Source organism: Zeugodacus cucurbitae, chromosome 2, assembly GCF_028554725.1.
Source record: "Zeugodacus cucurbitae isolate PBARC_wt_2022May chromosome 2, idZeuCucr1.2, whole genome shotgun sequence".
NCBI classification, from domain to species: domain Eukaryota; kingdom Metazoa; phylum Arthropoda; class Insecta; order Diptera; family Tephritidae; genus Zeugodacus; species Zeugodacus cucurbitae.
The window spans coordinates 28,460,071-28,477,178 of NC_071667.1; the positions used below are offsets into that span (position 1 = coordinate 28,460,071).

At 36.6% G+C, this 17,108-nt stretch overlaps 1 protein-coding gene across 1 annotated transcript; it reads right to left on the reverse strand.

Annotated features, from left to right (window-relative positions):
- Window positions 1–951: 951 nt before the first annotated feature.
- Window positions 952–15,369, reverse strand: LOC105213582 (modular serine protease). Its single transcript, XM_054228042.1, has 7 exons — window positions 15,209–15,369; window positions 10,346–10,616; window positions 9,249–9,760; window positions 8,238–8,388; window positions 7,746–7,945; window positions 5,714–5,819; window positions 952–1,537 (listed from the first exon to the last, which is right to left on the reverse strand). The coding sequence occupies exons 1-7, from the start codon at window positions 15,279–15,281 to the stop codon at window positions 1,075–1,077; spliced, it is 1,776 nt and encodes a 591-aa protein (XP_054084017.1). The 5' UTR covers window positions 15,282–15,369; the 3' UTR covers window positions 952–1,074.
- Between the last annotated feature and the right edge of the window lie 1,739 nt (window positions 15,370–17,108).

Below are 17,108 nucleotides of genomic sequence, written 5' to 3' on the forward strand. Positions count from 1 at the left end.
CATTCATTGTATTCATCATTGCTTGTGTCTAATTTTTTACTGAAAATAATCTCCAAAATATTCTAAAAACTTCGGAGGAGAGTATGGGTTGGTAAAAATAGTTAAAATCAGTTCAGAAATCACCCCCAGCCCTCAAATACTATATTTAATGATTTTCGATATGCTTTAAAATATAATATACGGATAAATTGTATGTCATCTTAATTAAATTTCATAAATAAATTGCGTGAGTATAAAATGTTCGGTTACACTCTTAACTTGTTTTTTATTGATTCCTTTAAAGCTTCAACATTTTAAAACACTCATATGCACACTTTTGTTGGATAATTTGTTAAGATTTCTAAGATAATTTCATAATGCAATTCTCAGAGAAACCTTCGTTGCTATTGACTAAAACACTGGGACAGTGGATTTTTAATGGTTTCTCTTTATGTGATTTTGCCATAGACACGAAAAGGTAATAACCGCCTGGTACCAGGTCTGGTCTATAATGTGGTTGCAAAAGGACCTCCCAAGACCTCCTGGAGTTTTGCGTCAATTCGTGTGCCAACCAGCGAACTTTATTATCGAAAATACCGATCACACTTATGTGTATGTACAATGCAATGTCATCTCTTTGAAAAATAACGGAATTCTTTTTACCACATCTCCTATTTCCCAAAGAAAAAAGGAAATGACAGCTTTACATCTGACGTACCTACTTGCTTGGAAAGCAAACGAAAATAACTTTTTTTCTACCTTAATAAATATAATAATACAAACTTATTTAGTATTGAATATTAATTAAATCTAAAATGAGTTTTTCAATTTTACTTTAATAAAGAGTGTTTCTTAAATTTCGTCTATTGAGTTGACCAATTTTAAAACTGACAGCACACGTGGTAGGTAGAACTAAGTTATAGACGTATTAACTAAAAAAGTAAATGCTGATATTTTCAAAAGTGTGTGAAATGAATGTTGTATTACGATTATATTTTTCCATATTGCACATACTTTGCAATATATAATGTTATTGTTATACATATATAAAACTAATTACACTTACAATTACATATGCGCATACATTTTTTATTTCTATATATAAATATATTTGCTTTCATTGTCATCTTGAATGCTTTTAATTAGTTTCTCTGGTATTTGGTTAAATACAGTGCCAACGACAGGCTCGTTTGTGCAGCCGATTACGCGGGAGGGTTTATGAATGAGTATACCAATTATATAGTTTACGCCCCAATATTCTACAATAATTCCGGCTCCACTATCTCCTTCGCATAGTGTGCCATTTGTATGCAGTTGATATTTTGGGCGCACACACATATAGGTCTGATTCAAATTCGCGTTGCAATCAGCATTCGGCAATACTTGCAGTTCGGTTTTGTTAAATACATCGCCAAATTTGTTTTCATTCTTCGTCCAACTATGAAGAAATGCTCGATTGGATTTTGTAATAGCTTCGGCGTTAGTAAAACAAATCGGTATTATGTTCATACTCAAAGTAAGTATTTCGCTTAGCTTTAATAGGGCAACATCGATGTCTCTGTTGTGAGAAGAATTATGAAGAAATATTAACAGATAGACTCAATAAAAAATACTCTCGTAACTGCTTAATACTACCATAGTGTAATTTCAAAATGTTTCCCAAAACTTATAAAATATATATATGGAAGAAAATTATAAATGTTTTAAAAATGTACTAGCCAGTAAATGGTTGGGAAAGTTTTGCTAGGTATTTGGTAGGATTGGGAAGAGATCAACTATTATGACCCTCCGATTATAGCATTGATTCAGTCCTACCATGTGAATGATTCGACCAATAGTAACTCGCCAGATTATAGTTCGGATCTGACACTACATACATCTAGACTATACGCTCACTTATGTAATTAACTTCTTCTTCTTCTTGACTGGCGTAGACACCGCTTACGCGGTTATAGCCGAGTCCAAAACGGCGCGCCACGTATCCCTCCTTCTGGCAGTTTGGCGCCAATTGGTTATACCAAGCGAAGCCAGGTCCCTCTCCACCTGGTCCTTCCATTGGAGTGGAGGTCTCCCTCTTCCTCGGCTTCCACCAGCGGGTACTGCATCGAATACTTTCAGAGCTGGAGCACTTTCATCCATTCGAACAACATGACCTAGCCAACGTAGCCGCTGTTTTTTTATTCGCTGGACTATGTCTATGTCGTCGAATAACACATACAGCTCATCGTTCCATCGTCTGCGGTATTCGCCGTTGCCAATGTTTAAGGGACCATAAATCTTCCGCAAAACCTTTCTCTCGGCAGAGCACACTGAGATTCCAATCGTCAGGCATGCTTTCTTCCGACCATATTCTGCAAAGAAGCTGATGCATGCACCTTATCAGTTCTTCGCCGCCGTATTTGAATAGTTCTGCCGGTAATCTATCGGCCCCCGCTGCTTTGTTGTTCTTCAAGCGGGTAATTGCTATTCGAATTTCTTCAAGGTCGGGTAATGGAACATCTGTTCCATCGTCATCGATTGGGGGATCGGGTTCGCCATCTCCTGGTGTTGTACTCTCACTGCCATTCAGCAGGTCGGAGAAGTGTTCCCTCCATAATCCCAGTATTACCTGGACATCGGTTACCAGATTACCACCTTGGTCTCTACATGAGGATGATCCGGTCTTGAAAACTTCGTTAAGTCGCTTCATTTTTTCATAAAATTTTCGAGCATTCCCTCTGTCTGCCAGCTTCTCAAGCTCTTCGTACTCACGCATTTCGGTCTCTTTCTTTTTTTGTCTGCAGATGCGTCTCGCTTCCCTCTTCAGCTCTCGGTATCTATCCCATCCCGAACGTGTTGTGGTCGTTTGCAACGTTGCGAGGTAGGCAGTCTGTTTTCTCTCCGCTGCGAGACGGCACTCCTCATCGTACCAGCTTGTTTTTTGTCGTTGCCGAAAACCAATTGTTTGGGCTGCAGCGGTACGCAGTGAGTTTGAGATACCGTTTCACAATTCCCTTATACCGAGATGCTGATGAGTGCTCTCAGAGTGCAGGAGTGCAAGTCGAGTAGAGTATTTCGTGGCTGTCTGTTGCGATTGCAGCTTTTCGACGTCGAACCTTCCTTGTGTTTGTTGACGGGCATTCTTTGCTGCACAGAGGCGGGTGCGTATCTTCGCTGCGACCAGATAATGGTCCGAGTCTATATTTGGTCCTCGGAGCGTACGCACGTCTAAAACACAGGCGACATATCTTCCGTCTATCACAACGTGATCGATTTGGTTCCGCGTGTTTCGATCAGGAGACAGCCAAGTAGCTTGATGTATTTTCTTATGCTGGAATCTGGTACTACAGACGACCATATTTCGGGCCCCAGCGAAGTCGATCAGCCTCAGGCCGTTTGGCGATTTTTCGTCATGGAGGCTGAATTTTCCGACAGTTGTGCCAAAGACACCTTCTTTACCCACCCTGGCGTTAAAATCACCAAGCACGACTTTAACATCGTGGCGGGGGCAGCGCTCATAGGTGCGTTCTAGGCGCTCATAGAAAGCATCTTTGGTCACATCGTTCTTCTCTTCCGTTGGGGCGTGGGCGCAAATCAGCGATATGTTGAAGAACCTCGCTTTGATGCGGATTGTGGCTAGACGTTCACCCACCGGGGTGAATGCCAGGACTCTGCGACGGAGTCTCTCTCCCACCACAAATCCAACACCAAATTTGCGCTCCTTTATATGGCCGCTGTAGTAGATGTCACAAGGACCCCCCTTCTTCCGTCCTTGTCCCGTCCATCGCACTTCTTGGATGGCGGTGATGTCAGCCTTTAGTCGTATGAGGACATCAACCAGCTGGGCAGAGGCACCTTCCCAATTAAGGGTCCGGACATTCCAGGTACATGCCCTCAAATCATCATCCTTAGTTCGTTTGCAGGGGTCGTCATCAAAAGGGGGGAGTCTCATCCGAGGCTTTCGTAGATTTTCATTGGTACTTCGTTTTTATGTGGTGGGTCCCAAGCCCTACGCACAACCGCATAAGCGGTTCTCACTTTAGCTCGCCTTCAAACGGATGTCTGTTGGCTACCCAGAGGATACTTGGTCTAAAACCGGAAGTCGTGAGCTGCTTGAACCATGTGGAGAAGAATCGTTTCTGGCCACTCCCAAGTGAATGACAATCAAAAACTTTCCTCACTTGCGTGAACTTCTACACATGATCCCATCCTCCATGTATATATATATAACCGTAAATCTATTTCGATTGAGTTTAGGTGATACAAACAACTCTACTATTATATTCTGTGCAACATGTTGCGGGAGTATAAAAAACTTGGTTAATTTCTTTTTAATATTTGCGTGCATAATTTTGGACAAATTGATGATTTTCAGACGGTAAATTGGGTTATCGTTTCGCAGTGGAGAGAAAATAGATTGCCTACCTCGCAATTTTGCGATCGACCGCAATACGAGCGGGTTGGGAAAGATACCGAGAGCTGAAGAGGGAAGCGAGACGAATTTGTAGACAAAAACGAAAGAGGCCGAAATGCGTGAGTATGAAGAGCTAGCCGGCTAGGGTAATGCTCGAAAATTTTACGAAAAGTTCCGGCAACTAACAGAAGGTTTCAAGACCGGAGCACACTCCTGTAGGGCCCCAGAGGTGATCAAGTAGTTAGTGCCCAGAGTACACTGAGTTTATGGAGGGACACGATGTTGCATTACCCGATTATGAAGAAATTCGAGTAGCAATTACCCGCTTGAAGAACAACAAAGCGGCGGGGCCGATGGATTGCCGGCCGAGCTATTCAAATACGGCGGCGAAGAACTGATAAGGTGCATGCATCAGACGATTGGAATCTAAGTGTACTCTGCCCAATCCACAAAACAGGAGACCACACAATATGCGCTCACTACCGTGGGATTAACATCGCTTATAAGGTTCTATCGAGGTTTAAACCATGAAATTCAACAACTGACCAGATATTCACTATGCGCTAAGTCTTTTAGAAGACTCGTGAAAAGAGGATCGACCATCTCTTTGTCGATTTTAAAGCTGCTTTCGACAGCATGCCGTTAGTTATGCTTTTTCCCGCCCAGATAAGGAAGCGAAGCGAATAGGTCTGGTGGTGAACTGTCATCAAACAAACAGTCAGCGCATTCGCGTCTTGGCTCCCACGTCCCTGTTGACAGAAGCGCGGGCGATGTCAACATCCGATGAGGCGAGACTAGGAGTTTTCGAGAGAAAGGTTTTGCGGAAGATTTATGGTCCCTTAAATATTGGCAACGGCGAATACCGCAGACGATGGAACGATTTATACGACGACATAAACATAGTTCAGCGAATAAAAAGACAGCGGCTTCGCTGGCTATGCCATGTTGCTCGAATGGACGAAAATGCTCCAGCTCTGAAAGTATTGGATACAGTAACCGCTGGTGGAAGCCGAGGAAGGGGAAGGCCTCCACTCCGTTGGAGAGACCAGGTGGAGAAGGACTTGGCTTCACTTGGTGTTACCAATTGGCGCCAAACTGCCAAAAGGAGAGATGCGTGGTGCGCTGTTGTGGACTCGGCTATAACCGTGTAAGCGGTGGATACACCAGTCAAGAAGAAATTGGGTTATGAGGAACATGTATCACTTGCTTTGTCTGTACTTCCTCGAGTAAGTTCACCAAGTGCAGGCGTAAATTAAAACATTGTTTTAGTGTTGGTAATTATTACTCCTTTTACTGAACGCACACACGAAAAGCTACATATGTATGTAGATATATACGTACCTTTCTACGATGATATCCGACACGTTGTTAAAATCTCCAGCGACTATTACGGAAACTTTGTTAGCGTCCAGAGTTATACCATCTTCATCTTCGACACAATGTAAGGCTAGAAGAAACATATGTATGTATATAGTTAAACAAAGTTTAATACTTAAAGTTAACAAATCATAAAGCAATTTATATGATACCACGATTAACACGACTATTAACATGGCAAAACACTCTTATTCTAGTATTTTCCCTAAGCCCAGATCTCTTTAGATCATTGAAATGGTATGTGGCACCACCTGCGGTCACCCATAATTTCCCATGCTAAAATTTCAAATGTACGCATGTTTGGCAACATTTTATACCGGTATTGAATTTTTTATTCGTCACTTACGATCTATTATTTATTAAAAATACATATTAAAAATTACAAAGAAAACACATTTAGTTGTGGACTAAATCGCATGAAAGTTAGTGCATCTCTCAAAATGAGCTCAAAATATAAACGAGTGACTCGCGATGAAAATTTAATAATTTTTACTTTGGACAAAGAGGAGAATATGCAAAAAGGGTACGTTGCAGTTATCCCACGGTACTAAATTCATTTAAAACAAGTAAGGAACGGCTAAGTTCGGGTGTAACCGAACATTTTATACTTTCGCAATTTATTTATTTAACTTTATTTATATTAATAATACACAATTTGACCCACATATTCGTCATATATATTGTATAAAATCCATTGAAAGTTGGAAACCATAATATTAGGTTAGAAGCACCGATGCCCTCGTGTTCGATATATGGGGCCTTAAAAACCTATGGTCCGATTTCGGCGATTTTTAGAATGGGGCTGCCACACTACAAACATAGTATTGCATAATATTTGTGCACCGATATCTTCACTAGTGCTTACTTTATATATTGTAAAGTAAACGATTCAGATCGTCTTCAAAGTTCTGGTATATAGGAAGTAGGCGTGGTTGTGAAGCGAATTGGCTTATTTTCACAACATATCATTGGTATGTAAGGAAATTATTACAAACCAAGTTTCATTGAAATCGATCTAGCAGTTCCTGAGATATGGTTTTTGACCCATAAGTGAGCGACGCCACGCCCATTTTCTATTTTGTAAAGAAATCTGAGTGCAACTTCCATCTGCCATTTCTTATGTGGAATTTAGTGTTTCTGACGCTTTTCGTTAGTGAGTTAACCCACTTTTAGTAATTTTCAACCTAACCTTTGTATGGGAGGTGGGCGTGGTTATTATCCGATTTCTTTCATTTTTGGAGTGTATTAGGAAGTGGCTAAAAAAACGACTGCAGAAAGTTTGGTTTATATAGCTCTATTGGTTTGCGAGATATGTACAGAAAAGCTATTTGGCGGCGGGGCCACGCCAACTTCCCCAAAAAAATTACATCCAAATATGCTATGAAGGTGCGATCTTTCATACCAAATTTTATTTCAATAGCTTTATTTATGGCTTAGTTATGGCCCTTTAGGTGTTTTCGGTTTTCGTCATTTTGTGGGCGTGGCAGTGGTCCGATTTTGCTCATCTTCGAAAGCAACCTTCATATGGTGCCAAGAAATAAGTGTGCCAAGTTTCATCAAGATATCTTAATTCTTTTTACTCAAGTTACAGCTTGCACAGACGGACGGACAGACAGACATTCGGATTTGAACTCCACTCTTCACCCTGATCACTTTGGTATATATAACCCTATATCTAACTCGTTTAGTTTTGGGTGTTACAAACAACCGTTATGTGAACAAAACTATAATACTCTCTTTAGCAACTTTTGTTGCGATTGTATAAAAATGGTCCTGGAAGTTCGTTTGGAGAAGAGGAAGACCACCAGACGAACAAATGGTGTCATCCACAGGATGTGTATCAAAGATCGATTCAAAAGTAATTTAATATAATGTATTTGAGTTTACTAAATACATTAAAAACAAAAAAATTGATTTAAAGTACAAAAATTTAAGTGGTAAGTTGTGTGTGGCCCAGGTGTATATGTATCTGTATTGAAGAAAGCATTTCACTCACCAGTTATCACACTTTTTGGTGACACAATAGTACCTCCGCACGTTTGGTTTATATATGTTTTGACACCCACATGCCATGGCGCATCTGATGCACTTGGGATAGAGGAACTCACTTGATGACCGCAAACGGGCTGACAGTTGATTTTGTGTTTATCCCATTTTGCCTCTGGTGTGCAGGTCATCGCATATTGCTCGGAATCGCTGCCAATAAAAATAAGTTTAATATAAATAACAAGTACACTTATACTTATTATTGTATGTTGCTGCTATAATAAGGGATGATAGAAATAATATAATAATAAACTAAAAATTGTGACGAAGTTGCCAGTCATTGAAATTCTATAGCCATATGGTATACGTTTGCAAAGTGGATATTTAAATTTTTGATTGTATATTTACACAATTTGGGTTTTCATTTTTAATATTTTGTGTAGATCAATCGACATAAACCTTAAGATACACTCACAAAAGACTCGAAAAATTTTATTCTCACCTTATTGTATCCCGTATTTTATAACCATCAGCACAGCTTACTTTTGCAATCGTACCGGGTACTATATTTTTACAATCAACAGTCTGATCGCCACTTTTGCACTGCACCTTTGTAGATTTGCTGGTATATAGAATTCTCTCATCGCAATATTCTGAAAAAAAAAGAATCGATCATTTATGTGAACTCAATTGTTTATATTATGTATGATAATTCTTTAATATGTGAATTTTGCCAATATCTATGAGTATATCTCTAGGTAAGGAGTCAGTATAGCTGTCTATACTGAGGTCGTCTGAATAGTACTTTCAATTGCGGAAAATTCCTTCTCACGAACACTCCATTCACATTCCAGGTTAATTTCAATGTTCTACTCCAAATTCTTATGCAAGAGACTTTTGAGTCTAAGAAAGGTTAGGTTAGGTTATTCTGGTGTGCTAACAGGCCCCATATAGACCTTTTATGGTCTTTAGCGATACCAGATGGAGCGCCGTCACGTATTACCATAGTAGTAGTCATCGTTTAGGATGCCAGTGCTTGACGTGAATTTTAAGGGATTATGAGGCCTCACTGACGATACCACCAAACTATCGCACTGTGGAGCCCCTAGCTAGCGCAGGTCAAATGCATAGGAGATGCTCAACTGTTTCTTTGGTGCACTGTTCTTGACTCTTTCTGCATTCCTCCTAAGCTGATAGCATCATCTTGTAGGCGTGCGCCGCGAATAGACTGTGACCAGTGAGCATGCCAACCAGTGTCCTATAGCCTTTTCTATCGAGTGCTAGTAGGAAAGTTGTATATTTCCTTTGTACATGACCTTTGCAGTTTTGCAACCCGGTAGATTCTTCCCACACTTTTTAATGGTTTGGCTCATACTCTTTTAGTACTCACATTAGAATATTGAACGCTTCTCTAAATATGGGCAGAAAATCAATTTTCAATAACGAATTATTTAAACAACAATAAAATAGGAAGCTTAGAAACTGATTATACTACACATATATGTATACTCACTAATGCATTCTGGAAGAGGATGATCCCAACCATTTTTCGTACATATTCTGTAAATCGTCGAATACTTTTTACCGAAGAAGGAGTTATTTTTACATCTAATAGAAATGCGTGTGTCGACGGAAACCCGGTCATCAGCTCCGGTGTAAACATTAGAGTTCTGGTTCTCATTTCTTATATTGTAATTTTGATTGGCTTTAATTTCACAGCCCTCTTTTTGTGCTCTGGGTGTATCTTTTGGGTATACTTTGTATTCACAATCTTTCTCATCCGAACCATCATGGCAATCTTTAAAGTGATTACAAATTTTAGATTTCTTTATGCATCCTCCATAATCACAACGAAATTTTTTGTTTTTGGGACATGACTTTAAAAGACACTGAAAAGGCCTTTCATCGCTGTTATCAATGTTTTCTTCTTCGCCGTCAGCAGTAAGGCAATCGATTTTTCCATCGCAAAATTTATTTGCTTCAATGAAATTGCCGGACTCACACGCTTTCCACTCGTCAGGATATCTACAAGAAACGTGTTAGGAAGAGCTAAGTTCGGTTGTCACCGAAAATTTTTTACTCTCGCAATTTATGTATTTAATTTTATTAAGATAACACACAATTTGATCAATTTATTCGGTATACATTCCACTAAAATATCATAAATAATTATATATACGTAGAATTTGGGAACTGAAATAATTTGGTTGTGAACTCTTTGTGCCCATTTTACAACTGTAACATCAGAATATCAAGAAATGTCACGGACTAAAATTCGACGAAATTAGACTAGTTGCTCCTAAGTAATGGTTTTTTCTTACTGTGATACTTTCAAATTTCATTGTTTTACTTTTGACATGGTTGTCAATGAACGGTATTTTTTGGAACACATGGAACCATGGTCAAACGAACATATAATCCTGATTACTTTCTTATACATAGCTCTAAATATCTATTTCGATAAGTTTTAGGTGTAACGAACAACCATTCTGTAAACAAAACTATCATACCCTGTACACGTAACTGTTGCGAGAGTATATGTTACATATGTATGTATGTTAATAAATATATAGCCACCAAATAACTGATAGCTTTACAAAAAGATATTACTCTTTATGTTCCTTGCAATTATAATTCCACTCATCCGATCCGTCGGCACAATCGGATCTGTCATTGCACATGTAACTTATTGGTATGCAAGCACCATAATTGCACTTGAAATAATTATTTGGGCAACTCTGGTTTCCACAATAACTTTTCGTGATATCATTATACAAAAATTCATCAGAACCATCGTTGCAATCCTTTTTGCCATTGCATAGATCCATATATTCAATACTGGTACCATCTGTGCAAGTAAATGGTTCATCATTGTCATTATCTGCAAATAAATATATATAATAAATGTAAATATGTATGTATATACGAAGAATAGGTAAAAGTAAAGTACTGTCAATTGTATAACATTTTCTAAGAAATAAACAAAGACGATTTGTGAAAAGAGTTTCTTGACACTAAAAATTTAATTATACATGTTTTTTCTTGTTTTAAGTTTATTATACTCTTGCAACAAAAGTTGCTAAGAGAGTATTAAAGTTTTGTTCACATAACGGTTGTTTGTAAGTCATAAAACTAAACGGGTTAGATATAAGGTTATAAAGTATACCAAAATGATCAGGATGACAAGACGAGCTAAAATCCAGATGCCTGTCTGTCAACGGGTTAAAAGTTAAGAAATCTTGACGACACTTGGTACACATGTTCCTTGGGACCCTAGGAGGGTTGCTATTGAAACTTGGCGGAATCGGATCATAGCCACGCCCACAAAATGGCTAAAACCGAACACTTATAAACTGTTATAACTAAGCCATAAATAAAGCTATAAAAGTAACACTCCTATTTTTTACAACTCTGTATGGAAATAATAATACATCAATAGTGATTATATTGTTTATTGTTATAAAAAGGGACGAAATGTTACGTATGTATGTATACCATGATACCTGAGTATATGAAATAACAGTCAACAAGAAAGATCGAAACCATTACAATAGAGTATAATATCCTAGGATAGAACAAATATTAAATCAATTTCATCACTATAATGGATATATTTAGGTTAGCAGATAATCTATACTCTCTAGTTACACGCAATTTAATTTTTATTAGGATAACTCAAAATATATAACAGAGCTCAAAATTTAGAGCTAGATGCATGAATTGATTTCACCCTTTTTCGACATTAAACTATAATATCTTTAGGTACAATGTTATCAGAAAACTCAGTAATCTCACAGATTTATCGATACTTTCGATAAAAAGTGAGCCATATGCACTGATCTTTTCAAATTCATAATCTGGGTGTTTGGAAAGTCATGGTCCGATTGCGTCCAGTTTTAAATATTCTTTGATAACTACAAAACGAACCATGTGGAATGCCGCCGCTCTATTAGTTGAAGGGCGTTTCAAATTACTCGTCGATTGGGTACATCAACGAAAGGTCAAGTAAGTATATAGTATGACGTGTGGAGTACCCTAATGATTAATCTGAGTCTGACGCTATGGAACGAAGGAGTATTATCAAACATAACGCTACTATATAATGGCAATGGTACTCTAAAGCATATTCAACAAGAAATCGCTCATATTAATAATGAGTCAATTTATAAATATTTATCTGAATTAATTACAGCTGAAGCAGTTAGCATACAAAAAATTACGTAAGCTCAGCATCATCTTTTCAATACAACAATCCGTGTAACATATTTTCCAAGTTGCCTAAGCTATTATGGTTACTAAGCCAGGGAAGGATGATTCTCATTTGAGCTCTTCCAGAATCGTATATCCCCATACGATTTTTCAGTGTAAAACAAGGTATTGAATTCTGCAAACTAAAAGAAATTGAAGCAGACCTTCAGCAGGTATCGTAGGTCCACTTTTGTATATTCTGTATACAAGATTCTTACCATTAGCACTAAACAGTAGGGCTGCCAATTTTGCTGATGACACCGCAATATTTTGAGTCGAAAAAACAACAAGAACAGCAAACAACTCCGTTTGACTAAGAAATGAAGTGCATGCATACATACATATTTACATACATATAACTGAGATTAAAACCATACGGTGGCAAGTCGGTGCATGTGGATTTTACAAATAAAAGAATCACTTATCAACATTTAATATTTGTAAATACCTCGGCATTACGCTCGAAAGCTGAACGAAGGTATAACCCGTCCATATACATATGTAAGTATGTATAACAAATTAATTCTTTACAACTGGGGTTTGTGCCGTTGATATGCGGATTCAGGATAAAATACGAGAGAATTAATCATAAATACGAATATTAAATATTATTAATTTCTACATAATTTGTGTGCAAGTAATTAAAATCAAACTACTCGTTAGTTTATGAAACTAATTGTACTGATATCGAAGTATTATCGTTTTAAAAATGTTTCTAATCGAACATGTTTCAACCGAACATTTTATACTCTCGCAATTTATTGCTATATTTTAATTAAGATAACACACAGTTGGTCCTTATATTCGGCATAAAGTCCAATAGAAAAACGAAAATCATCTATAGTATATATGCTAAGGTAATTCACCACCAATGTACATTATATCTAAGATTATATGCTCATTTAATTTGGCTAAGATATTTCACATACTAACCAATTTATAAGATATTAAGCCCATCGTATTTTTGAAAATCTTATAATTAGGTATATGAGAGCTAGGGGAAGCTATAACCAAATTTTAACCATTTCTTGTACAGAGACACTCTATTAGAAGAAAAAGATTTCCTCAGAGTTAAATTAAGATATCTGAGAGATTTACCGATATTTTCGATAAAAATTGCCATAAGGCACTGAGTTCTTCATATTCGATATTCGGCATTGAAAAGTTATAGTCCGATTTCGACAATTTTTTCATAAGTGATGCCACAGATCATATACAGTATTTGTGTAAGGTTTTATTTCATTATCTTCATTGGTTCCTCATGTATATATCATAAAGTGATGGAATCAGATGGAATACAAAATTGAGTTATATGGTAAGTTGTCGTGGTTGTGAACCGATTTCATCCATTTTCCACACGTGTCATCAGGGTGTCAAGAAAATATTATCTACCGAATTTCATTGAAATCTGTCGAGTAGTTCCTGAGATAGGGTTTTTAACACATAAGTGTGCGATGCCACGCTCATTTTCAATTTTGTAAAAAAATCTGAGTGCAGCTCTTTTCTGCTATTTTTTCTGTAAAATTTGAGTTAACTCACTTTTAGTAATTTTCAACCTAACCTTTGTATGGGACTGTATTAAGAAAGAAACCTCTACAGAAAGTTTGGTTTATATAGCTTCATTGGTTTGCGAGATATATACAATAAAAAACCTATTTGGAGGCGAGGCCACGCCCACTTCCCCATAAAAATTACATCCTTACCCTTACTCCCTTACTAGGACGATCCTTTGTACCAAATTTATGGCTTAGTTATGACACTTTAAGTGTTTTCGGTTTTCACCACTTTGTGGGCGTGGCATTGGTCCGATTTTGCCAATTTTCGAAATCAACCCTCTCACGGTCCTAAGAAAGATATCTCATTTTTGCTCAAATTATCCGTTGCACGGACGGACGGACAGACAGACATTCGGATTTTGACTCGTCTGATCACCCTGATCAATTTGATATACATAACCCTATATCTAACTCGTTTAGTTTTGTGACTAACAAACAACCGTTATGTGAACAAAACTGTGATCTTAGCAACTTTTGTTGCGAGAGTATAAATATATATTCAACGAATTAAAAATTTTGACCGACGCCTAACGACCAAGGAGCAGAAGGACGAAAGAGTACCACACATGCACCCACATATTTATAGACTCAACTCAAGGTACATAATAATTGAGGACTGGTAAATTTTTCCGTATCGCAGAATTGACAAAGCTGCAGGTTTTTTGCCTCTTAAACACAGGCTTATATCTATTTACGTATGTACATATGTATGTGTTATAAATATATGCTGTATAATATAAAATATAATTGTATAATAATTATAAGTAATTAACTGAGTGCCACTACGCTATTTCTCCCTTAGTGAGTATAAGTATAACAAATAATTTGATAAAAATGGCGATAACAGTTGTGCAATATTTGTTCCTATTAACTTTATATGTGAATAAACCGCCGATTATTTTAACGAATGTGTTTTTTTTTATTTCTGTGCTCAAAAATGTGTTTGCACCCACACATAATACACGCACAAATTTCGCGAATTTCTTATCAATGGAACAATTTTAGCTTTTTTTTTAATATTTTACCCTTTGCTTGTACATGCATTTCATCAGAATTTTAACAAAGCGTACCGGATCCATTGAACTAATTTCGTTTGAATTTCCTATCCAGTTGAATGGAATTTTGCGATTGTTTTTGTAAATTTATTTATATTCATAACGTTGGCACACTCTAAATCGTCAAAATATCAGAGATTACATTACATACTGTAGTAATGGGAATAAGACAGAGTTCAGAAAGACATTATATCAAAAATCGTGTGCTTATTAACCAATTTAACTCGCATATTTGTTGTGTATTTTACACTGACAACAATTAGCACTTCTAACCGAGAGACGTTCACACAAGTCTGGGGCACTCATTTAATTTTTTACAAATCTCAAGAGTATCTTTGATTTGTTGGCCATATCTGAGTTAAACGCTCTTTCACGTTTCTTTTTGTAGTTTTGTAGCACTTCGGCAACACTAATTAAAAATAATATTCTAAAATCGTCCACGTGTTTTCACTGAATAAGGCTTCTGCAGAAATAATAAGATTGAATATAAGCAATAATAGTGGTTTTGCGCCGTTGGTAGGCCTCACTTATGTATTTATTATTCATTCTCAAACGATATTGTTCATTCAGTTTCATAAACTTTTTAACACTTTTCTGGTTATTATTACTATTACCATTTTCTTCACAACGAATATTGTCAACCGCCAAACTGAAAATAATCGCCGTCAATAATATCAAACGTAGCATTATTATAATTAAGGAAAAATAAATAAATAATTTAAGCCTTTTACTGTTTATTAGTTTCGATCGCAACGGAATGCAATGTTGCACTGAGCATTACAATATGAAACGTGAAAAAATTGCTGTTCGGCTGCAGTACTTTCGTTAAACCGATTTTACATACTTACATATGTGGGCTTGTGAAATTGTATGATAAGTATCCAGATGGATACAGTTTATATGGGTATATATATAAATATTAACAAGTGCGGAAGTACTAAGTTCGGGGTAACGTTTTACACTCTCTCAATTTGTTTATTTAATTTTATTTAGATAACACATATTTCGTCCCTTATATTCGGCATAACGTCCGTAGCGATTATCATTTATAGTATGTGGAAGCTGGAATAATTCCTGAACCAATTTCAACTATTTTTGCCACCGAGCTACATACATTATATTAAGACAATACGCTCACTTAACGTACATACATACTTATTAACCGCCACCGGAAGCTTGAAAGTACGTATATGAGGTGGATAAACATACACAGTATGCAAAATCCGTATTCATACACCCTACTTTTTCAGCAAAAATATAAATTTTCAAACCAATTTTGACAACAAAATCTAGATTTGGAGATTTGGTGGACTTTCCATCAAGTTTTGGGGATGTTTCGATGCAGCTGGAGTAGGAAAACTTGTTCCCATCACCGCAATAATAATTAATTAATTAATTATGTTTTATTGTCAAAAAAACTTTATATTTAAGAGTTGAGACAAACAATTGTCTTTTCTGCTTTATTATAACAACGTTTTTATGATCTAAAAAAAATGTTTAATTGTTATATATAATTGGGGGCAAAATTATGGTAAAAATCCCATTTGAAAAAAAAAGAAAAAATATTACGGTTTATATATAAAAGCTTATACTAGGGTTAAGACAATGATAATGAAATAATGATATGTTGATATACTGAATTACAGCATTTGTAATTATAATTATGGGTTAACTTATAAAGTCTATCGGATACTAATTCTATGTTAGCAATTAAGTGAAGATTGATAGTGGAGTGATGCCATGGGAGGTTTAAAATCATTTTTGACAGTTTGTTTTGTAACACTTTTTTAAATGGCAATTTGCAATATTAGACCAGGCTGGTGCACCATAAAAGATTATTGGTTGGAAAATTGATTTAAATATGAGCTGTTTGTTTTAAGTGCTTAGACCCGATTTTCGATTTATGAGGGAGTAAAGAGTTCTAATTAAAATATTAATTTTGTTAATAATGTACGAAATATGGTGTTTATAAATTAGTTTTGTGTCCAGAATAACACCAAGATATTTTACCGTATCGTCCCAAGGAACAGTGATATTACTCAGTACAACGCAGTTCTGGGGCAAGTAACATGGTTTTCGTTTTCTACTAAAAAAAATAGCCTGAGTTTTCTGGGGTTTTATAAGAATCTTCCATTTAGTAAAATAGTTGGTCAATGCGTTAAGAGTTGATTGTAAGTTAGTTATGATATCTACAGAAAGTTCTCCAGAACTTAGGATAGCAGTGTCATCAGCAAATATAATGATGTATTACATTCGTTTAATTGGGGAAAATCAGCTGTGAAGATATTGTACAACATAGGCGATAAACAAGCGCCTTGGGGACATCCAGCTGGGATTTCGAGATATGGGGATTGACTGGTTCCAATATGTACTGAAAAACTACGGTTTTTTTTTAAGTTTTGAACGATTTTAATTAGTTCAAGCGGAAAGTGAAATTAGTTCATTATGTAAAGGAGTCCATCATGCCACACTGAATCAAAAGCAGCTTTGATATCCATTAGTACCATGCCTGTA

Bases quoted from the DNA above. Each gene is read 5' to 3' on its own strand.
- LOC105213582 (XM_054228042.1), bottom strand. From the start codon at position 15,281: ATGCTACGTTTGATATTATTGACGGCGATTATTTTCAGTTTGGCGGTT. The intron at 8,389-9,248 runs GTGAGTATACAT...TTTTTTTTTCAG, and splicing joins TCCTCTTCCAGAATGCATTA to AATATTGCGATGAGAGAATT. The intron at 1,538-5,713 runs GTACGTATATAT...TTCTCACAACAG, and splicing joins TCGGATATCATCGTAGAAAG to AGACATCGATGTTGCCCTAT.